This window comes from Lissotriton helveticus, chromosome 12 (assembly GCF_964261635.1).
Source record: "Lissotriton helveticus chromosome 12, aLisHel1.1, whole genome shotgun sequence".
Taxonomy (NCBI): domain Eukaryota; kingdom Metazoa; phylum Chordata; class Amphibia; order Caudata; family Salamandridae; genus Lissotriton; species Lissotriton helveticus.
In genome coordinates, this window is record NC_136073.1 from 557,942,136 (window position 1) to 557,965,633 (window position 23,498).

Consider the following 23,498-nt stretch of genomic DNA (forward strand, 5'->3'; position numbering starts at 1 on the left):
TGTGCTGTAACACTCCGCGCCCCCCCGCCGCACCACACTCGTCGAATCCATATCTTCAGAGCTCGGCTGATGCAGATATCGGGTGACGGCTCCAACATAACGCGTTCTGATTTTCGTACCACCCACGCCTCGGCTGTCGGTCGGCTCAGTTTGAATGTGGGCTCTTTCAGCCTTTTCTTTTCAGTATAGCTGCCTTCCATTCCTTTCTCCTCCGGGACTCGCTTGTCTTGAAACCAGTGTATGTGACGTCAGCGGCAAGCTTCTGCTTTATAAAAGCCCCTCCATTGTTGTACTTTCTGTGCTTATTTGCATATTGTTAGCTTAGGCGCTCTGCGCACAAAAAAGAATGAAAGATGCGTATTAAGTTATCCTTATGTGTCTGTTTATGGGAAGTCGTATATTAAAAGGCCCGTCAAATATGAGTAGTGTCTTTTAAGCTAATATATTGCTCTAGGGACTAATGGAACCTGTTGAAAAGGTTTACTCTTTTTATGCTTAACCACTTGTCCTACTTAGGGTAGCGGGTGTATAGTGGCAAAGTAGTCAGTTGCAGTGCGGAATCAAAAGATCAGCCTTGTAAATTGTAATCCCAATAGTACATGACCAAATTGTGTGATCTTGGGCAAGTCAGATCTCCAAGAGTGCCTCATTTCTTTCATCTGCCAAAAAAAATAACATCACTTAAAAATAGAAGAATCTATGGTGATAAGTGATGACGCTGTTTTTCTGAAATCAAATGCTTTGCACCAAAGAAAACTTGAACTCTAGCTAACTGTGAGAATTTAGGCCTCAGACTCCATATTGTTTGTTACATTTCATTATGCCCTGCAGAGAGATTCGTATTTTCATGTCTCACTAGAATAAAAATTCAATGTGTTCCACAGAGAATTTCACCAGCTGTTCTGAATAAAGGTATATGAATTCAAGGTAAACCCTAGCTGTCCCAGGGAAATTGGCATAAAAAGTAACCCCTTTTGTTCCATGTACAGGTGGTCTCCGTGTTAGAGTTTTGCGGAATGTGTTTAGTTGCAATGCTTCTCTTTTATTTTGATTGGGTTGGCATGGTTTAGGCTTTGTGAACCAGGCACAACTGTAATAAATGATGAAATCCATTGTTCAGAAATCTATAAAGTAATGTGTTTTCTTGACCTGAAGGAAACCCTTTCCTACTTTAACTTAGCTTTACAATCTTCTTTATTAACTAATTGATTCTGACTATGGTAAATTGATTGCCGTTTCACATAAGATGGAACTCAGCCATGTGAATGTACTGTTTGCTGTCCTCCTTCGCCGATACCGGCACGATGAGTCCATTTCCATAACTTGCTTTGCTGGCTGTGGCATACTACTGTGGTATTTCTTGTGACTTATTGGCAGGTCCTATACTACTCCCACTAAATGACATGCCATGACACTCACATATGTAATGCTGAAATACACTCCTAGACCTCCACAGTCTTTATTTAACATTAGGTTAGTGTTTACATTTGTGTTTACATTTGTGCAATTTATAAGTATAGTACATTTCATTAACTTTGCACTGAATGGCACTGTCGGAAGACACCCTTTTGAGATACCTTAGGACACACATTTTATGTGGATGTAGCTAGGTGTTTGTGCAGCGCGAGCAAGACCCTTGGCGCGGCATTAAACAGATCACTCCTGCACAGTCAAGTACTGTTACGGGAGTGTCCTCTAGCGGTCCACATCCATTTCATTTATCCCCTTGGCCGCACCAGACCCAGGAGTTGGGTGTGACATGGAGAACTAGTCAGTAGTGGCAGGGAGGCCCAGTACATCCCTTCACACACTGGGTGAAACATTTGCCAGTTCCAGAGCCTGGTTGGTACTCAGGTCTGAGCCACACACAGTGCTGGGTTCAGCCCCAGATGATATCTTTGGTTGTGGGGGATGTCTTTCACAGCACTCTTGTCAAGACAGCTCATTCCCTGTACCGGTTCTGGGACACAACTGGGTTCATTGAGGCCACCACTGGAGTAGCCCTGCCAAAGCTGGATGAAGATGATGGTGGAGTCTGGCAACCTTCATCTCCAGTTGGCTTCCATTCCGCATCCATGTCCTCATCGAGCCGGGTCTCTGGTCTATGGGGTTTCTTAAACCAAGACACATTCCTGGTCCCTACCTTGCCCCACCTTTTAGCTGTGATCATTGTTCCTCGTACTCGGGTAGCCACCCATGTGTCCCTTTCTAATAGGGTCTGGAATTTTCCATCTGGATGCTTGTTTTTGACAAACCCATTTGCGCCCTCTTTTAGTGGGACCGGTATTGCTTTTCTCACTTGACTGGCTTGATCATTTGTTGCTCTCTAACTGTCCTGGGCTCTGCTAACATCCAGGATGGTGGATTTCTACTTGAGCACAGAGGGATGCCGTTGCGAATGGGCCTCCTGAGTACGGGTGAAGATGTGGTGTACTATGGGGAGTATGTTGGTGGAGACGTCACTCTAGTTTGGCCACTTGGCCCACCACGATTCTCAGTGTCTTGTTCAGTGTCTGCATGAACCGTTCCACTTCCCCGTTTGCCTAGGGCCTCAGTGACATGACTTTCCGGTGCTTCATTCACAAGGGATTTGGTACACAGTGAATTCAGTGCCATGGAACATGGGCCCATTGTCTTTCTTGATCTCCGATGGGAGTCTAAACATGGCAAACATTTTTCCAAGGATTGGCTTGACCTTGTGGAAGGTTTGGATGATGTCAGTTCTACTACAGGGTACTTAGAGTGGCAGTCCACCAGGACCATAATCGTTCGTCCATCAGTTAATCTCCCGAAGTCCATGCTTAGTTGGGCCCATGGATCAATGCTGGTTTTTTTTTTTGGCAGGACCGGGGCTGGGGCCATGCCTCTCCATGTGATGTGGCACAGATGACACTCTTTAACTTTCTCATCGACCAGACTGTCCATGCAGGGGAACCAGACATTCTACCTCAGCCTCGTGTTTATCTTTGCAGCCCCCTCGTGCCATTGATACACCAGCTCTACACACAGCACCTGTGGGATCACAATGTGTTGGCCTTTTAGCATGAGTCCCCCTGGTGTGGTCCTCCGCTCATTCTAAACTCGCCAGAGGTGAGAAGGGTTGTGGTTCCACTATGCCTGTGCATCATCAAGAAATCATCTCCATTGGTGGTGCTCCAGAGCAGCCACCTCCTTCTGGAAGCAGGCATCCTGTACGGTTTGTGCCGCAATCGCCTCTGTCACCATGGTGTTTAGGTAAACCGCTCTTTCCATGCTTCTGACAAACTCATTTGCCCACTCGGCTTTCTGATCTGTTCTGTCCACCTTAAAGTCAGTGTGTCGTAAGGGGGAGTCCACTGGATTCTGGGTCTCTGGCCTGTAGATCACCTCAAAGCTGCATAGGTGCAACTGGACTTCCCATTCATTGCTCAATCTACGGGGCGGATGTCGGAACGTTGCAGCAGAGGTATTAATGGCTTATGGTCTGTGACCGCTCAGAATTCTCTCACCTAATAGACATCAGTTAAAGTGCTGGAACCCCCACCTCATGCCCAGCTCCTCTCTTTTAATCTTCACATATTGTGTTTCGGGTGAGTTAGTGCCAGACTCTTGTACGAGATGGGCACCCCGGTTCCCTTTGCCTTCTCTTGAGTCAGGACTGCTCCTAGACATACGCGGCTTGTGCCCACAATCAAGTCAGTCCTTTTCCTTGGGTCAAAGTATGCCATTGTGGCATCTTCAGCAGTGCACTTGTTATTCAATCAGGAGTTTATAACGCACAACTACTCACCCGCAAGGGTCTCAAGGTGTTGAGTGGGGTTGGGGAGGATGCGCAGCTCCTGGATGTTCAAGGTAATTCGAAGAGCCAGGTCTTGAGGTCGTTCAAGAACTTGGAGAGTGTTGGTGTCTGTCGGAGGTGGAGAGGGAGGGAATTCCATGCCTTGGCCATGAGGAGAGAGAAAATGCGTCCTCCTGTTCTGATCTTCTTGATGCGTGATACCGTCGCAAGACAAAGCTGGGCTGAGCGGAGGAATCTTTGGGGTGTGTGGAACAACAGGCAGAGGTTCATGTAGGCAGGTTTGGTGTTGTGAAGGGCCTTGTAGTTTTCGACGGGGAGCCAGTGTTGTGTCCATAGGTGTTGGCTGATGTGGCAGTGGTGCGGTAGGTTAAGGACTAGTCTGGCGGCGACGTTCTGGAGTTTGCAGGTGAGGTTCTTGTTGATCCTGGCATAGAGTATGTTGCCGTAGTCCAGTCTGCTGCTGATGAGGGTTGTGGGTGGTGGTTTTCCTGTGTTCGAGGGGAATCCAGTTGAAGTTCGTTTTGAGTAGGCGGAGGGTGTTGTAGTAGGAAGAGGTGACAGCGTTGATCTGGCGGTGCATTTTGAGTTCGGAGTCCAGGATGATTCCAAGGTTGCATGCGTGTTCTATGGTGGAAGGAGGGTTCCCGGGGAAGGGAGGGAGGGTTCCCGAGGGCGGGGGGCCACCAGGTGTATCTCCAGGCATCGGGTGTGGGCCTATGATGAGCACCTCGGTTCTGTCAGTGTTGAGTTGTAGGCAGCTGTTCTTCATCCACCTGGCGACTGCTTCCATTCCTTCTTGAAGGTTGTGTTTGGAGATGTTGGGTTCGTTGGAGAGGATGAGTTGGGTGTCGTCTGTGTATGATACGATGTTGAGTCTGTGTGATCTGATGATGGATACAAGCGGGGCCGTGTAGGTGTTAAACATGGTGGGGCTGAGGGAGGATCCTTGGGGCACTCCCCAGGTGGTCGGTGTGGGTTCCGATAGGAAAGGAGGGAGTCTGACCCGCTGGGTTCTGCTGGAGAGGAATGAGCGGAACCAGTCAAGGGCCTTTTTCTGGATTCCTGCGTTGTGAAGTCTGCGGGCTAAGGTACGATGTGAGACTGTGTCAAAGGCAGCGGAGAGGTCCAGGAGGATGAGGGCCACAGTCTCTCCTTTGTCACGTATGGAGCAGATGTCGTCTGTCGCAGCGAGAAGGGTGGTTTTGGTGCTGTGGTTCTTTCTGAAGCCTGATAGGGAGGAGAGTTGACTGCTTTTTCCATGACTTTAGCCAGATACAGGAGCAAGGAGATGGGTCTGAAGTTCTTGAGGTCGGTGGGGTCTGCCGAGGGTTTTTATCTGGAGAGGGTTGATCTCGGCGTGTTTCCAGTCGTCGGGGAAGGAAGCAGTCTCGAAGAAGCGGTTGATGATTCGTTGAAGGTCATGGGTGATGATGTCTGTGGCTCTGTGGTAGATGTAGTGGGGGCAGCGGTCAGTGGGGCTCCCGGAGTGGGTGGTCTTCATAGTCTTTAGGGTGTCTTCGATGTTGAGAGCGTTCCAGCTGTCCAGTGTTGGCTGTGTGGGCCAAGGAGCAGTGGGCGTAGGTTCCAAGTGAAGGTGGTTGTCATTGAAGTTGTCATGGATGGTCTTGATTTTGTGATAGAAGAAGGCGCTGAGTCTGTCACAGCGGTTCTGGGAGGGTGGGATGTCGGTGGTCTCACTGTTGGAATGGGCCAACTCTTTGATGATGCTGAAAAGTTCCTTGCTGTTGTGTGCGAGGGTGGAGATTCTGTCCTGGAGTGCTTTCTTCCTATAGTATCTGATGAGTTTGTGGTGGGTAGTGGTGGCTGCTTTGAAGTTGTTGCAGTTTGCTGAGGTTTTGGAGTTTCTCCATAGCTTTTCGAGGTGTATGCATGTTCGGCTAGATTCCCAGAGGTCGGTGGAGAACCACCGGACTTTCTTGGTGTGTGTTTTGGAAGCTTTCTTGATGAGGGCGATGGAGTTTGCGCAGGCAGTGATCCAGTTGTGTAGGGTGCGGGCGGCGGTGGTGGAGTCGTTGTCGTCAAAGGTGGTAGAGGCAGAGCTGCTGAGGGAGGCAGCGGGCTAGTCGTTGGAGATCCTGTTCCAGTTCCTGCGCTGGAGCTGGTGTGGACGTCTGCGGGATATGTTTGTTTTGAAGATGAAATGGACGCAGCAGTGGTCTGTCCAAGTGAGTTCGTAGGTGTGGCTGAAGGTGATGGATTTTGCTGCTGTGAAAATGGGATCGAGGGTGTGTCCTGCTGAGTCCGTTGGTTCTGGTACGACCTGTTTGAGGCAGCTTTTGTGGAGGTTGCCCAGGAGGGAGGTGGAGTTGGAGTCTTGGTGGTTGTCGAGGTGGAAGTTGAGGTCTCCCAGCAGGGTGTAGTCAGTGGAGGTGATGGCATGCGGGTGATGATGTCAGTGATGGAGTCAGAGAACGGTGCACGAGGTCCGGGGGTCTGTAGATGAGAGTGACTCAGCGGGTGGTGGACGTATTGGTCTGTATCTTAAAGTGGAGGTGTTCCATCAGATCTGTGGGCCCGTCGGTGTAGGTGCTGAGATGGAGGTTGGCCTTGTGGGCGATGGCGATGCCACCCCCGGGGAGGTTGGGGCGGTCCTCCCGGGTGATTTTGTATCCTTCAGGGATGGTGATCGCGATATCTAGTCCCGAGGCAGCATTCGTCCAGGTTTCGGTAAGGAAGGCGATGTCAGGGGTGGTGCTGTCGAGGAGGTCCCATATTTCCGCGGCGTGACTGTGGAGGGAGCGGACGTTGAGGACGATGCATTGAAGGGTTTGGGGTGAGATGGAGTTGTTGGAGAAAGGAGGTGGGTCCTGGGTCTCGGTGAAGGAGTGGCGGTAGTATCGGCAGGTGAAGGGTCTGTGGGTGTCGAGAGGTGAAGAGAGCTTGCAGTTGTTGTTCTTGCCGATGTTGAGTGGCGGAGAGGCGAGGAGCTGTAGTGCTGGTGAGTCGGAGGACCAGGGTTCCTGGTGCTGGTCGCGTTGTGGACAGGCACGGATGGGCTAGCCTTTACGTGCCGGTGTGCGGCTGCACAACGGCCGACATTAAGTAGGGGGTGGGCGGGACAGCTGAGAGGTAGGAACAAACAGGAGTGGGAGGGGCTGCGGGGCAGCAGTGGCGGGAAACGGCTGAAGGGGGCCGAAGAAAGGGAAGGGATATATAAGGGACACTAGAGGAAAAAGAGTCCAGAAAAGGAAAATAAAGTGAAAAGTCCAGTAAAGGAAAATAAAGTAAAGGAGAGTAGAATAAAATTAAGGCAGAGAATTAATGAGAGAAAAACAAACAGGTGAAGACACGGTTCCTCGAACCGCGGTCAGCAGCAGCGTAAAGGCAGATGCACTGCCTGGGAGTGCTGTGGTGGAGCTTAACGCTGGGAGAGCAGAAACCCGAGTGGTCTTGCTCGTCTCAGTGCGCAGCAGCCGCCATTAAGTAGGGGTCGGGGGGGGTTGGCGGAACAGCTGGGAGGAGGAAGCAGAAACACGCGGAAGGAGGCAAGGGGGCATCAGTGGCGGGAAACGGCTGAAGGGAGCAGAAGAAAGGGAAGGGAAATATAAAGGACAGTATAGGAAAAAGAGTCCAGAAAAGGAAAATAAAGTAAAAAGTCGAGTAAAGGAGAATAGAATAAAAATAAGGCAGAGAAAAATGAACAGGTGGAGGCACGGGGTTGGTGTAAAGGCAGAGGCACTGCCTGGAGGCGCTGTGGTGGAGCTGCACGCTGGGAGAGCAGAGACCCAGGGGTCTTGCTCGTCTCAGAGCGCAGCGGCTGCCATTAAGTAGGGGTCAGGGGGAGGGCCGGGCAGGTGGGATTGGGAATACGCAGGAGAGGGAGGGGCCGCTGGGGCAGCAGCGGCGGGAAACAGCTGAAGGGGGCAGAAGAAAGGGAAGGGAAATATAAAGGAAAGTACAGGAAAAAAAGTCCAGAAAAGGAAAATAAAGTGAAAAGTCCAGTAATGGAAAATAAAGTAAAGGATAGTTGAATAGAAAAAAGGCAGAGAATTAAAGAGAGAAGAAGGAACAGGTGAACGCACGGATCCTCGAACCGCGGTGAGCGGTGGTGTAAAGGCAGAGGCACTGCCTGGGAGTGCTGTGGTGGAGCTGCACGCTGGTGGATCTTACACCTTGAAGCGCTGCTTTCACTTCCTCACCCCAGATCCAGGGAACATCAGCTTTTGTTACTGCCTGGAGTGGCTCGGGCAGGGTGGCCAGCCCCGGTATGAACTGACTACAATATGTGGCCATTCATGGAAGTTCCTGTCTTTCGTCGCAGTCTCATTTTGGGTTGCGCTGGCAATCCTTGGGGTCTTGTAAAACAACAAAAGAGTGTTGTGAGAGAAGTGTGTAAGCACTAGACACAGAGAAGAAATCTCCCTGAAGAAGTCACAGTGGAAATCAGCGTTTTTTTTTTTAGGAAGCCCTCACTCACCACCCTGGGTGGTGACATGCTTCATCATCGGGCCCACCAGGAGAAGCCGAATGCCTCCCTGGTGTGCTACAACGCCAGATTACTGCGGAGCAGGTTCTTTGTGGCAAAAGTGTCAAAAAGAAATGTGAATTAAAAATGTCAGAAACTGTACCATACGGAAATTGTTTTATTCAATGGTCAGTTTGACATAAGTTAAATATGTGTGGGAAACTTACCAGTTAATGACTCGGTTGTTTCCACTTAAAGTGGGGTCAACATGTTTCTGCCCGTCTATGTGTCATTTACTGGGCTTTCATCAGGACCGTGAGGTGGTGTACCTCGGCGGTATGGGCGTGCTAAGGCCCACCCTTACCAGAGGACGTGAAAGTTAAAAACAAGTGTGTAAAATAAAGTGCAAAAACCAAACAAAAGTGATGGGAAACCTTCAATTTGAGGTCCCTGTACTGTTTGTAATGCACAAGATCCACACCCCATGGGTCTCGGGAGGGGGGGAAAGCGACAATGGCACACCACCCGCAACGCCTGCCACCGTATGCACATAGCGTCTCCTGCTACCGGACCCCGTGGATCCAATCCTTGGGGTCGACTTTCAAGGTTTCCTCCGAGAACTTGAAACCAAAGAACTCAATGGAGGACTCAAAGAAAGAGCATTTCTCTCAGTGCAGTGTCAACCCATGGTCTTTTAGGCATTCTAGCGTGGCTCGGAGACAGACGTGATAATCCTCCAGAGTTGCAGAGAACATAAGAATATCATTGCTGATATTCACACCCCTCAAGCACGAAGACTGTTTCTCTGGTCTTAATCCGAAACACCTCTGAGGCCAAGCAGATGCCAAAATTAAAGCGTATATAGCACCGCAGTCCGAGAGGGGTGAAGAAAATGGTTTGGGGGTAGCATTCCACTTCTGTGTCTTCGGGCCGGATGTATCAAAGGGTTTTGCCCATTCTGTGTCTATGGAGAAATGTGTTGATACATATGGCCCTTTATTCAGTATATGTGGTCATAAACACTTCATCACTGTTGCTTCTGTCTTCCTGCACATCGTGTTTCTGCCCCCTTTCGAACTCCTTTGGCTGGTTAACATCCATTGTTAGCTGTTTCAGTGTGGTGTTCCCTTTCGCTCTCCATGGGGCCTGCCTTCCTCTGCCACTGCTCCGGCACATGTGGGCAAAGTGGTTGGTTTAGCTGCAATTAGAGCATGGCTTTTCTTGTGTGCATGTGTCTAGCGCGTGGGTTTTCTGGCGGCAGTTCCTGCACTTAGTGTGGCCCCTTGGCAGTGCTAACATGGATAGAGGTCACGTCAACCTCTTGTATACTGTGTCAACCAATTTCTCCTTCACTTTGGTTGACTGTGCTTCGGGTGTGTGGGCTTGGCCACAGGTTAGTGCAATGTCCATCGCATATGCACGACTGTTTGCTAGTTCAGTGATCAGGTTAATACTAGCATGTTGACTAACTTGATCCCTCGTTGTCTCAAGATGAGGCTTTGCAGCACCAACGAGAAGCACCCTTCCACACATGTAATGGCTAACGCCCTCAGCCTCACATGGAAGCCATAGATGGATTAAACTTCCCACTGCTGGGCCTGGCACAGTGTGAAACGTTGGAAGTCGAGGTTGAGCTGCGAATCAAAGTGGGTTTTGAGCACTGTTAGTTGGTGTCCTAGTCATCATCTCCTCCAGTATCCAGTAGGTGCTCAAACAGTTGGTATAGTTCCTTCCCTCCATAGTGAGGGGTAGAGACCTTTTGACTGTGCTATCGTTTTACCAGGTGGCATGAAAGTAGTTGATCAGCCGACCTATCGAGACTTTCCACCTTGATGTAGCTATTGCAGGATTGATGAGCTTGCTGAATGGCGGTAGCGCCTGGATAGATGGTTGGCACTAGCTCATATGAGCTGTGCCCACAGTTACTGCTGATCATCGGCCAAAGTTCATACTGTGTTTGGGCTAACCTCTGTGCTCCTTCCCTTTTTTGTATTGTATCCTCACACACCTTGTGAAAATGGCTTGGCTGCATTCGATGATGTTCACAGGCTACTTGTTTTCCTGGCCTGCTACTCTCCTATTGCCTCCTATAGGCTCTTTGTGTTAACCCTCTAGGGTGTAGTGCTGTAGTAAGAGCCTCTTTTTTTAGGCAGCATAGACTTGCCCACTTGTCGACCCCCTCAACCTTACACTCACCTGTGGACAGATGAGGCACTGGCTGGCAGTGGGACACGTGCTGGTGATTAGGCTGGTCTGATGCATGTCAAACAACGGCAGCACATCGCTTCACCGCTGCAGCTATTGAGGAATGCCAGCAAGTTGTGCGCTGCTCCACTTGAAACAGCAGGCCTGCAGTGGCGGCTGGCCAGCAGCAGGTGGAGCACTATGCCTCTTCAGTTGATCTGAGCAACTGCTCCAGGGAGTGCCAAGTCTCAGTCCAATCAGCCACATGGGTGCCGCCCCAGCGGGCAGCCTTGTCCATTCTGCCAGATGAGTGGGCCGGGGCGCAGGAAAAGAGAGGGGCAGTCACTGAAGGGGAAGTGGCCATACGATGATCCCAATCAGTCCTTGTTGCCAATGTCCAGAACAAGCAAGATCCTTGCCTTGGCACTGCATTAAACAGTTCTCACTTGCACAATGACATACTGTTATGGGAGTGGCCTTGAGTGGTCCATAGTCCCTGTCTGTATTTATTCCCTTGGCAGCACCTGGCCCCAGATTAGAGAGCAGCTCGGAATACGTGGTAGTAGTAGCCGGGTGGTCATGAAACTGGTATATGTTCTGTGAGCACAATGCAGCCGTAATAATTTTGTTTACAATTACAACATAGGTATGGAAGCATGAGGCAGTGTGTCAAGGTGAAACAATGAGCTATACATGTAGATGAACCAGTTATCTAGTGTGTTTGAAATGCACACATGGAAGGAGACATACTGGACTTCTTTTCGAAACATGTTCATGAGAGACAGCCAACGAAATACTAAGAGAATGCCCTCATGGTATTGCAGGATGGAGAACAGTAGATTTAGTGGCATGTGTCTGAGATACAGTTTTAGCATTTACTATTGCATTCCAGTGGTTTCCTATGGTACAGCCGGGCTTGCTTCAGTGAAAATAGCTTTGAGTCACTGTAATGATATGTTTAATATTACACGTTTACAGGTGGCAGGCCTGCAGTCATGCTTACATTATCACTGTAGTAGATGACACAATGGAGGCTGCAGTCCACTTGTGACATTTAACTTACTGGCTCTGAGTACACATTGGTAATCATTACCTGCATTACCATGTTTATAGGAGGAGTAAAAACACTGGACGTCTGGTTACCAGTGGTAAAGAGCACAGAGTTCTACAGCCAGAAAAATAAGGTTTCAGCAAAAAGGCAAACAATTCATGGTGACCCTGCAGGAAGGGCACATTTTTAACAGACGTGCAGTGCAAAAACATAGTCTGTGATCTTTTACACTGCAGATCACTGACTGCAGGATTATGAATGGGTGATTTTGTTTCAGTCTAACAGACACCCATAATCACATCACAGTGCTTTATTCCAGATTTCAGCTTGCATACAGATATGTCTGAGATGACCCACAGACTTGTCAGTGAAGGAAGCCGCTAAGCTAAAAATCCCTCCATCAATATTTGGGTTTCTCGTATTTATAGATCAGCCCGGGGAAAAAATGTTCAAACCTGCTCCTCTCCCTTCCTTCTCTCTCATATCTCCTTCTCTATGTCCCTCTGTCCTCTTTTCTCTCGCTTTCTGTGGCGTGCTGTGATTACCTGGGGGAGCTGGCGAAAATGGCAGAGGAACCCGCAGCTGCCTCATCCTTTAAAAAACTGTCTCCAATTACTTTAGCCCGTCAGGAAAATGCCCAATGGAATAAACTGGCATGCCAGCCCTGTTTAAACGACAGACGCACCTGAGTGCATAAATTCATTAGGCGGTGGAAAGTGAAGATAGAAGGTATCACCAAAGCGTTGCCAATAGTCACTTTAAGACGCATCAGAAAAGGAGGCGGCTTTCTTCACAACATGGAGCCTAGCACTGAAATGATTCTCCTCCACAAGATGTTTGAATGAAGACTCTTTGTTTCCTCAGAACCCTAGGATCTCTTCAATGCTGAAGCATATGATGTTTTTGCCAAAATAACCCATATTTCTAATACCGAAAATCATACGCCGGTTCAGCCGGAACTCTGCCTCTGATGCATGAGTAGATCAGCTACTGTATAAAGATATCTTTGTGACTGTGTGTGCTGTGATTACTTCCTAGTCAAGGCTGTGACCCATTTGTAAGCAACGTTCAGGCCTAACTAATAGAAACATAGACTGTTTCCTGGGGGCATCCAATTCAGAACCTTGTAGGTGTTTAGAATGGCATAAATGATTTACCATTTTTGGTGTACTACACTGTTTAAGTGGTCTTAATCAATTAGTTTATCCTAACGGCCAAGTCAAGGCCACCACAGTCACAACGGCTGAAGCTGAAAATGCCTCTGATCGGTAGAGTGGTTAGTACCGAAGCTTCCACGATTACCCCTACAAGTTCTGCTTTAGTGATTTCTGATTGACCCAAAAAATAGTAAGTCATGTAATCTGAGAAAATAAATGGATATCACACAGACACTGACTCAACAAATTCTTTAATGCCTAACTTCAGAATATCAAAGTCCCTCCAAATCTCAGATTAATTGGGTTACTTTTTTTATTTTTGTAGGTTTGGATACCGGTGAGTATAGCAATTAAGCAACAGAGACAGATGGACATAGAAACTAGATGCAAACTGCATTCGTAGTTTTTGAACATGTTGATTGATTTGTTTATGATTAGTCGTGCATGCTGTTTTGTTGGTTGGGCAGACATGCCTCATGGCTGAGCATGTTTATTGACTGGATGCATTGGTTCATATTGAGGATTTTGCTTGATTAGTTGGTTGACTGATGTATTCCACATGTTAGGCCAACGAATATATCAAAGCTGCTCTATACAAATGCTATAAAGCACAACGTAGCATTTCTGTTTGTTGAGAATTTTGGCTTATCATTTGAGTCTGTTAAATAGTCGATTGATCATTCATGGTGGTTGATTGAATGTGTATACTGGGTGGTTTATTGGGCAAATGGTTGGTTGGGCATAGTTTGACGAGGGAGTCATCATAACCTTTTCACTAAGTTGTCCAAATTCACAAGAGAGACTCAAGAGCTCAACATCCTTTGCTTGGTTCAACAACACCTTTAAACTCTTTTCACACTGAAGGCAAATGCAGAAGGAGTTTGGTGATTTTATTGGTCTCACGTCCCTACCATTTCTGATTTGGCTGGAAAGCAGAAAAGAAAACTAAGGGCATACTTAGCAGAGGAGTTTAAGTCCACAGTGGTTGTAAAAAATGCTTGTTCATGTACAGGCATGTTAGAATTTGTCAAAGTGAACTTGGGGACTGTGGTAAAAGTACATGAACTCACAAAGAGTATCTCTTTAATGTACGGCGAGCAATACCACAGTATTGCCTGTCGTACACTCTGTGCTGGATTCCGCTTTTGCAGAGCCAGCAGAAGACTCTCTGCTCCATACTCCAGTTTGCTCCTCCGAAAAGCTCTTCATGGCCCTCCAAGGATGGCTATTTGTACTCCTCTACAGAACAATATAGGGGGAAAGGTGTAGACCTACAGTCCCTAAAGGGTCGAGAGATCACCCACTTCAAAAGTATCCTTTTATAAGTAGGGTGAGAGGGAAGGTTAAACATTAGAATACTATGAGGGTGTAAGGACCAACATGTTTCAGCCCTGTTCTACGAGCCTGTGTGAGGTCCTGGGCCTTTGTCAGGGTAGGTTAGTAAAGAGGCCACCCCCACCATTGACATTACGAATGTGTTTTTTTTTTGTTGCCGCTGTTGGGAATTACCCAAAACAAGACAATCGTTCCCACAGGGGCGTGCGTGAGTGAGCGGCGTTGTAGTCAAACTTTCGTCAAGGGTCCCATCCAGTCTAAATGCCTATCTTCGGCTCAGCTCCCACCACAAGTAAGGGAGCTGAGCCAATGATAGGTACCTCTGATTAAAGAAAAGGGAACTTTTCCCTTCCCACCCCTATAAGTGGGTGTCATTCTGTTGCATAACACTGGTCCTATATAAGCCTTCAAGGAGTCGTTTCTCGCTCCAGAAGGATACGTTTTTGTTCTGTATTTTTTGTACTCCTCTTCAGCTCACATACTATAACCAATCCTGATCAAGCTGCCCTGAGAGCAATCCTGTGGGCAACATAAAATGTAGCTCTTTCCAGCCTTGCACAGAGCCAGTTACTGGATGACGCATGTCTCAACAATAGTGAAAAGCTGGGATTGGTGGTAGATCCAGTTCAAGACCAGTTGTAAAAGAAAGAAGCTCCTTTTTCTATAAATCTATTCATCACATACCTAATCAAATTATTTCCGCGAAACACCTATGTCGATGTAGGGCCGTCTCAGGGTTCACAGGATGGTAAGTGTTAACAGCGGAGGAGTATGTCTGCCTGAAGAGGCAGTGATAGAGTCAGCAGGAGGGCACGAATTTACATATTAATGTTACATTCTAGGAATAATTTCGAATTTGTGAACAAAGAGAGACCATGCAAACAGCTTAGAGAACACCAAACCATATGGCAGGCTTAATTAAGAATGCATCGTACATGTGAAGGTAAGCTATGGGAGATAGCGAAAGTTGAAGGGAATCGCTTGGATTGTAATGCATGCAGCTGCAGAGAAGCAGGGCATATGGCGAAGTTAACTCCACCAAGCCCTTTAACCTCTGATGAAGTGCTGATGTCAGGGGACAAGAAATACATGAATGCTTTGTATTACAGCAAATAGGTCACACTGCTCCTGCTTTGGCTAGCAAATGCCCACATCTCACATACCTTACTAATAAGCAGGCCATTCAGGGGTGGCTAGCACATGTACGCGCCGGTGGGGAAGGCTGGCAACTAAGTGGTGGGTGGATAGGTGCGTGTATGCAGGTAAGACGAGTGGCAAATAATAAAAAATAAAGTCACTTACCTTGCCTGCTGCACGTCCGACGTCCTCCTCAGTCCAGCCTCTGTAGGCTCTGCGGGCTTCAGCCTCCAGGAAATTCCACCAGCCAATCCTAGCGCTCCTCTCACCAACATGAGAGCAGCGCCAGGATTGGATGGAGCGCCCTGGCCGAACGCTTGGTCAGGCCCTTTAGGCCTGTGTTTGAATCTCCACTCAGCTGAGTGGGGAACTGCAAAGTGCGCGTGTCACTGCATACTTTGAAGTGTTCATCTTGCTCCTCCAGTCCTCTATGCTGCCAATCAGGAGCAGAGGAGGATATGGCCCATTTATCCCGGCTGGGGGATGCTGCCCACTAAACATGAAACATGATATGGCAATGAAATCATTTTATTGCAATGTTATTTTTCACGTTTAGCGGCGCTGCAGCGGGCGGGAGGGCGACACCTCCTTACCCTCACGAAAAAAACGCTGCTGAAGCCATCATAAGGCTGTGACTAGCTCTGATTGGGCGCAGGTTGGAGTTCTTCGTCCAAGTAGTGAATCAGATGCTCTTGGATGGTTGTTAAGACTTTAAGTAAAAGAAACCTTAAACCATAGACGCACATACACACAGTTATGTGGTTTTACGCGTACTCAAAAGGATTCATGCACACACGCTCATCTCTTTCAGGTGCCGTTCCAGTTGCCTCACGAGCCACTAGCTTCCACGGTGTGCTTTTGAATGAAGCCATACTGTGAGTCCATGTTCTCCAGCAGATACTCTTCCTTTTCATATGCCTACATTTAGTTGTGTAACTGCATTGTGCACAAAAGGGCACCATTAGGACTCAGGCCACAAAAACAATTACACACAATAAAATGTGGTTAGGTGTGAGCTTACCGAATGATGAAGCACTGCATAAATGAATGACCTCTGAGACCGTATTACTGAAATGGCTCACTTTCGCTTTTTGTGCCACGATGCACCTTTAAGCAAATGTGCCAAGTGCAAACAGTGAAAGTGCACCCTATTATGAAAAATGTTCTGCCCTCAGGCAGTCAAGAACTTGTGATGCCCTGTGGGCAACATATTTAAGAGAAATGCGGAGCAGCTGTTCAAAATAAGGTCCGTGTTTCTCAGTGCAGGCGGCCACCCGCCTGCACTTTCAAAAGGAATTGGAGTTCCCCTTCCATGCGGGTGCAGTGAATGACTTCTGTCGCCTGCAAGGGGCTGTATGGGGGTCCATGGGACCCTTTTTCATCTCTCTAGAGTGCTGACCATATGGGTCTCACTGACAGTGCACCACTTTTTTGTGTCACACTCTCAAGGCTTCTCCTAAGGGCATGTTTGCCTCTGCGCCCACATCAGTAATATAGCATGGGTGCAGAGGCAAAGTGATTCCCTCATTGCAAGGGGCCGCACAAGCATTGTGGCCCCATCTGTAATACCAAAGTGCCCCAGGCATGCAAAACAGGCGCAAACGCCTATTGCGCCCCAGGGGACGTTGAGTTAAACAGCCCCAGATGAGCTGGTTTACAAAGTTGTGCTATTTGTTTAGGGTAGAGGAAATAGTAAACTGCCATACTTTCTAGTAAAAATCCATCATGTGAATATAAGGCAGGTCCCATATATCAATAATAGTTACATGAATTTGGACTAGGAGCAGCAAAGTCACCATGTCAGTACTGTTATGACCTATAGCATCCTATTCCAAACAAATGGGTAAATTCCCCACCAAGTAAGAAGATGGAAGAAGAGAAATAAGCTCGTCTGGAAAACCAATTACGTCAATTTCTCAAGATTCTGGGCTTTGTTTTTATAACCCCTAAAGGATGCATCAAAGTCTACTGTCTGAAGAAAGTGTGCTGTGATACCCACATGTCTACGTTCAAGATACCTCTACCTCACATCTCCCAGAAAATCAGGTCATGTCTACTTTGTATTGGTGCAGTCTTCTCAGATCCTTGCAGCAGTAGGAGAACCCAGCAAGACATAGCAATACTGTATATAGCTTGCTACCACCTTGCCATGCTGCCCTTAGAAGCTGCCTTCTCCTCATCCACACCATAATGGCTGGTGGAAAGTTACTAAGGGGAGCTAAATGCATTATCTTTTCAAAGTACAATCATAGGATATAGCAATTTTCAAGACTGTTGAGAGAGCAAAACTCTATGGTATTCTGTTTCAATAAATCTGGTATTTTAGTATCATCACAATTTTAGCTGCACCTGCTTATTCATAAACAAAAGTTGGACCACTGACTGGCAACTTATTAGCATTGTATATTTTATCACACTGTGCATTCCAGGTACATAGTACCTTTATATTGGGGTAGGATAAGAGGTTGTCTGATATTCCAAAGTTACACTACGTAAAGTAGTTTGCAGCTCACAGCTGATGCGCATTTTGTGTTAGTGTAGGGACGTTCTCAAGGGTGCAAATTGTAAATTAGTAGCACTGAAAATCTAATGTGTATAGTACATGTTTGCGGCTTCTGTTCTCTGGACCCAGGGCCGGCGCTAGGCATGGGCAGTGTGGGCAGTGTGGGCAGCTGCCCAGGGCCTCGTACGCAGCCCACCAGCATGGGGCCCTGCACTGGTAGTGTGTCCTGTTGTTTCCCAGGCGATCCATTTTAAAGAAAGGTGTTGACTTGCAATTAGAGTCCATGGGAGGGGCCCCCCTCCACGGGCCTCTCAGGGATGGTGTCTGGAAGCATAGGGGAGGGAGACGCTTCCTCTTGTCCAAATTGCAAGGAGACCCATTCACAGACACTGCGGGACACCCATTGTCCAGCATTTTTGCGCCCCCACAGTTTTAACGATTGGACTGAAGGTGTGATAATTGCTTGTGGGCTAAAAGTTAAAACTGTGGGGGCACAAAAATGCTGGACAATGGGCCCCCCACAGTGTCTTTGAATGGTCTATTTGCAAGGTGCCACTTATCTAAATTAGAGAGGCCTCACACATTCCCTTTTAACCCAGGGCCTCGCAAATCCTAGAACCGGCCCTGTCTGGACCTCATGAAGAAGGGTGGTTCCCTTCTGCCCAACTGAAGATAAAATCAACTTGTAACCACATTGCAGAGCAGTGGCATACGCCAGCAGACCGATATGCCTCTGGGCTTAGCACTTCCTCCAGAATTCGGAGAAGTTTCTATTACCACCGGATTGTAAATCAGACCAGGTACTACTTGTTTTTGAGGTATCACCCATTAATGAGAATCAACTAACATGCAATATAAATGCACTTTTGAACCTATCAGAGTGAAAGAAAATTATGTGATTTCATGTGATTCCTTTTCGAGAGCTGTGTGAAGTATCAACAATAACTAGAGATTGATATGAAATCATCGTAATCACCTGCTTGAAATCTGCTAGTGGGAGATGGTAAACGTACCCCTGCGGTGTGCCCTCAGACTCAATGATGAATCACAAATTCCAGTACAAAGTCGAGGATTTCAATAGTATTCCGTTTTAACAGTACTGAAAGCTGTATGTATCCATATGGCTTGTCTTCTTTAAAGTGATTGGGAATCATAAAACTAATGCCAAGGGGTTGAAAGGAAAGGCGTTTTAATATGAACATTCTACTAGACTTCACTAGAACCTGCTGTTGGAATGACTGGTAGAGGGGTGTTCTTCAGTAGATAGAAAGGTTAAAGAGGGTAAAGTGTATTTCCCTATTAAACTAAGGCCACAAATTCCCTAAACTGTATTCATCCATTCTTAAAAACATATCAAGGAACTCCTCCAGTGAGCGAAGACACTTCAAATTTGGAAAGGACAACCCACTTAAGACTGTACAAAAATACAACTTGAGGGGGTCTGAGTACCCACAGACTGAGAGCTGGACCCTTGGATAGTTATGCTACTGAGATCGCCAACTGTTAGTCAAAATACAACAAGACAAGACCTAAAGGAAAATAGACTTTTGGATGCCATATAGCCAACTATAACCCATAGATGCCCATTCATTTACAAGTCATTTCAGCCACTGATAGTTTCTCTGGGCCACATGCCAGCCTCTCTAGATAAGGGCCAGTCGTGAATTGGATTTCGTCCTCCTCCAATTATAGCAGTCCAGCCTGAACTGCCAAACCAGGTGCCATCATAGGTGAACATAAGCAACCCCAGACCAGTTTCAGCCTTCTTAGGTCTTATGTGTGAGGCGCAGCTTAAGTCCTGTGAGTAAGAGAACCATGCCTAGGTGCACCCCTCGTACACTCTTGTGATAGAGCACAACATAGCAGTATGTTTCACGACAAGGGATGATCCAAGCATGTTTACTGAAGTAAGGGCAATTGGGACTCAGACAGTTCATACAGACAAGCCATGAGGGGGTCAGTGGTTTTAAATAGAGTTTAACTATCTCAACAAATACGTCAGAAGGGAAAATGGGTGGGTGATTTTATTTTAACTTATCAAACAACAAGGGCAACTAGAACAGTGTGTTTAATTAAGGCAACATTGAATAAACAGTCCTAGCCAATTAGGTGCCAACTTTTGCGATTGTGGTGCTAAACCATTCCCTGTAGAATTTAGTTAACATGGAGCTGGACTTAAAAAGACAGCAGAACACAAACATCTTACTGACTAATATTTTTGTGGAAATGGGAGGGTATATCAGTTTTTTTAATTTTTAATTTTCTTGGAAAGATGGATGGTAAAAATCCATTAAGTGGCTCAAAATAGGGTCTCCCCATTGCAAAAAAATGAAAGGTAACAAGTTATTCAACCAGCATCCCTGCAAGGGCACGCCTTATGTGTGCTCCGGGCATGTGAGGGTTTTAGACATGCTGTCCGCAAGTGAGGGCTCTGTAATGCTGTTTTCGGGTCAGGCACTTAGCTATTCCTGTGAAGATGATGACCGTAGTCATGCTGCTTTTAGGAGCAGGCCTATGTTGTCGTTCCATGGGGTGCATGAGCCACTTGGCCTGTCACACAATCAAATTAGGTTACATTGATATGCAGTGTTCCTCTTGCCATACATAATCCACTAAGCAGTATGCACCAGCACAATGTGGAAAAAACTAAATAGAAGCAGACATTAAAAGGTACTCAGCTTCCCAAACAGGAAAACCTTCTGGCTGAGAAGCATGTGAAGCTTTCATCTACAAAAATATAGGCAACAAATTAAATACTTAAAACATAGAATTTAAAAATGAAGACCATACATAAAAATGTACAGACACAAATATTCCTAATCAAGGAAAGTGAACCAGGGCATAAAACAGAGTGTTCAGAAAAGTATGTAGAGGACTTTATTTAAGACCCTCATCCATGTATTCAACCTCAAATCAGTATGTTTTGCCCCTCCAGGGTATATTTTGTGGGTAGCATTATCATCGGGTCTTCTTCACTTGGGTGTCCCGTTCTCCAAGTGAAGGAACATCCTCCTTCCCGGAGGTCGACTGTCTGCTTGGAGGCAGTGGTAAAGTGTGAAGCGATATTCCAATCCCAGAAGAAAACTAGTTTTTATTTTGACAACAAATAAAATGGGATAGGGATAAGGTTAAAATCAAGAAGCACGCAGACAGTCGACCTCCAGGAAAGCTGACGCTCCTTCACCTGGAGAATGGGACACTCAAGTGAAGAAGACCCGATGATGATGCTACCTACAAAATCAACGCTAGCGGGGCAAAACATACCACTTTGAGGTCAAATAAGTGGATGGAGGTCTTGAGTGAAGTCCTCTACATACTTTCCTGAACACTCTGTTGTATGCCTTAGTTAACGTTCCTTGATTATGCATGTTAAAAGTTGGGAGGCTGTGAACCTATTGCTCTTACCTCTTTCTCCCGCCTTTGATTTTTTACTGACAGAAATATTAACATGCAATCAACCACACCATCCAACGCATACCCCCGAGAATCCCAGAACTGGGGTTAAAGTAGTAATTCAACACAATTCTACAAATTGAGTGAAGTGTGTTTGCCTTGTTTTTTATTTTTTAAGACGTTGTTGGTATTGGATAGAGATATTTTGTATGTTGTTCATTTAGTCTACATTTGAGTCTTTACATTTGTGTCTGTTTTTGAAGTCCATATTTTCACATGGAACCTATCGTGAAAGTAAGACGACAGCAAGAAATAACATGACAAACTGACAGATTGCTGGCTTTAATTTAGAACTCTTCGGAAAATCATTGGCCTTTTCATTACGTATTCAAAAGTTAAGTTGCTCCCAAGAGCGCTGGTCTAATGTGCTGTTGGCAAAATGAGTTTTCAGTGGGGTCTTCAGAGCCTGCACCACTGAATACTTTTATCCCTCAGATCTCTGGCCTGAAGGGCACTAATGGCTATTTTTTCAATCTTATTTTAAGTCGTATGAATGGTCTTGGTCTTTCAGACTTTGGATGACATTACTTGACATAACCACATTATTTCCACGGTTTTTCTAGTGACTCTGTTGAGCAATATATCATCAATTCAGTTATGCATTACATTTAGCCGCTGCATATTTGCAAAGAACAATACAGAATTATAGATGTTTCCCCATACACAAAGACGAAGATTCACATTGAAGAGGTCTGAGGTGTTATTGACAATCTTCGCTCAGGTGCCTCAACTGAGAGGTGGAAGCCATCTATCAGCACATTCAGAGTCAACTGATGGACATGGCCCACTGCATTCTTTCCTTGCCTTTAATGTCCTATAAGAGCAATAGTAAAGGAGGTGAGAAGAACCATAGTGAACATTTGCAGAAGTGTTCTACCACCCTCTCTCATGAAGAAACAGGGAGCGAACGAGGGCGCGAAACAGTGGCTCAGCCTGATTTACCCTCAGTCTGACTGAGCTGCAGGTTTGATCACACCCAGCTCTAAAATGCTTAGCTGATGTGCTAGATAACTGGGAGAGGAAGACCAGGAGAGAGGAGGGGGTTCAGGTCAATGAGTGTTGTGGGGGCATGTTTCATAGCGAAGGAGGCAGGATTGCAGAGTGGTTTATGATGTATAATATATAATATATTATAAAGTGTTGATGTACAAACCTTAATGTTAAGCTTCGGTTTAGTACCTTCATGTCAAGATCTTTGGTGTCACGCTTATTCTAGGAGATGCTACTGTACGATGTGAGCAGTTGGACCTGCTTCAGGACTGGCTGTCGGATTTCCGAAAATCTACCTCCTCCTCCAGTGCAGCCAATCCAGAGGAGCTAGTAGCATTTGACGTGATCTGCGGTGATCTGAATTTTGACAACTGTTCCTCTGGTAAGCCCACGTTTATTTTAATTGTTACATGTCTTCCATATAACTGTACATTCACACATTTCTAGTCTTTTTACCTAAACCTTTATAATAAAGGCAGGCATATTGGAATTATTCAGCAGAGGAGGATCAAATTATGTAAATGTGGGATACTTGTAAAGCGCACTGTTACTCTACCCGAGTGTCTTGGCGCTGTAGACCGCTGGCGAACCCGTCCTGGTTTTCCCTGTGAGATGCTCCCTTTCTGGGTATCTCCAGGGTGAAACCAGGCATCCCCGGCGTCTGTGGGGGGCCGTTGTAGAGATGAGGCAAGCTTAATGCCCAGAGTTGCCGAGTGTGTTCCCTGGTTAGAGTAGGCACTGAGGCGAGAATTATCGAGTCCGTTGACCCTGGTCCAAGACCCTGCCGCGTCGGGAATTGAACCCTGGTCCCGGGCCGTTCTCTGCTTACAGGTCTGCCGCCTCTAACCAGTGAGCCACACCTCTCCAGGGTTGACTAAATTATGCGGTAAAGAAAGGTAAATTATGCGACATAATGTGGCACATTCTCTGATTGTCTTACTTCATTATATTGTCATTTTTACACATGTTCACACTGTCTGGGAAAAGGTTTCACCTCAATAATACAAGAATAACATCCAAATATTGCAAAAAACAACAGAGAGGGGGACGGTCAACATTTGCACAGGGTCTTGTGCTGTTCATGTTGCTGTGTGTATTTTAAGTAGCTTTAGATATGTTTGAGCTAGAAACATTTTTTTAGGTTAAAATGTACAGATTATGTAGCAGATGATGGATAATGTGGTAATGCGAAAAATCCATAATTATGCAGAAAATGCAGCGACTACTAAATTGCATAATGTCCAGTGGCCCTGAATAAAGGTAACTATACATAAAGGTTATTAGCTAGAAAACGTGACAATAAATAAATAAAAATCTTTCTGGTTCTGTCACATAGCTCTCGGTGTTAGGCACTTACTACATACAGTATGTACATTGAGGGCCTGATTTACAAAGGTAACTTGAGTAAGTTTACTTCTTTTTGGTATTCACAAACTCAGAGTGTAAGGTACTACTAAAAAGTAAAAAAAAACAGTAGTAAGTCT

At 46.4% G+C, this 23,498-nt stretch overlaps 1 protein-coding gene across 3 annotated transcripts in view; it reads left to right on the forward strand.

Annotated features, from left to right (window-relative positions):
• SMPD3 (sphingomyelin phosphodiesterase 3) overlaps positions 1-23,498 on the forward strand; it is a 1,033,773-nt gene that overhangs the window by 927,935 nt on the left and 82,340 nt on the right. For all 3 annotated transcript variants that reach the window (XM_078669784.1, XM_078669786.1, XM_078669785.1), the window contains one exon: positions 22,241-22,396. In XM_078669784.1, coding sequence (XP_078525910.1) covers positions 22,241-22,396 — 156 coding nt within the window. The remainder of the gene's footprint in view (positions 1-22,240; positions 22,397-23,498) is intronic.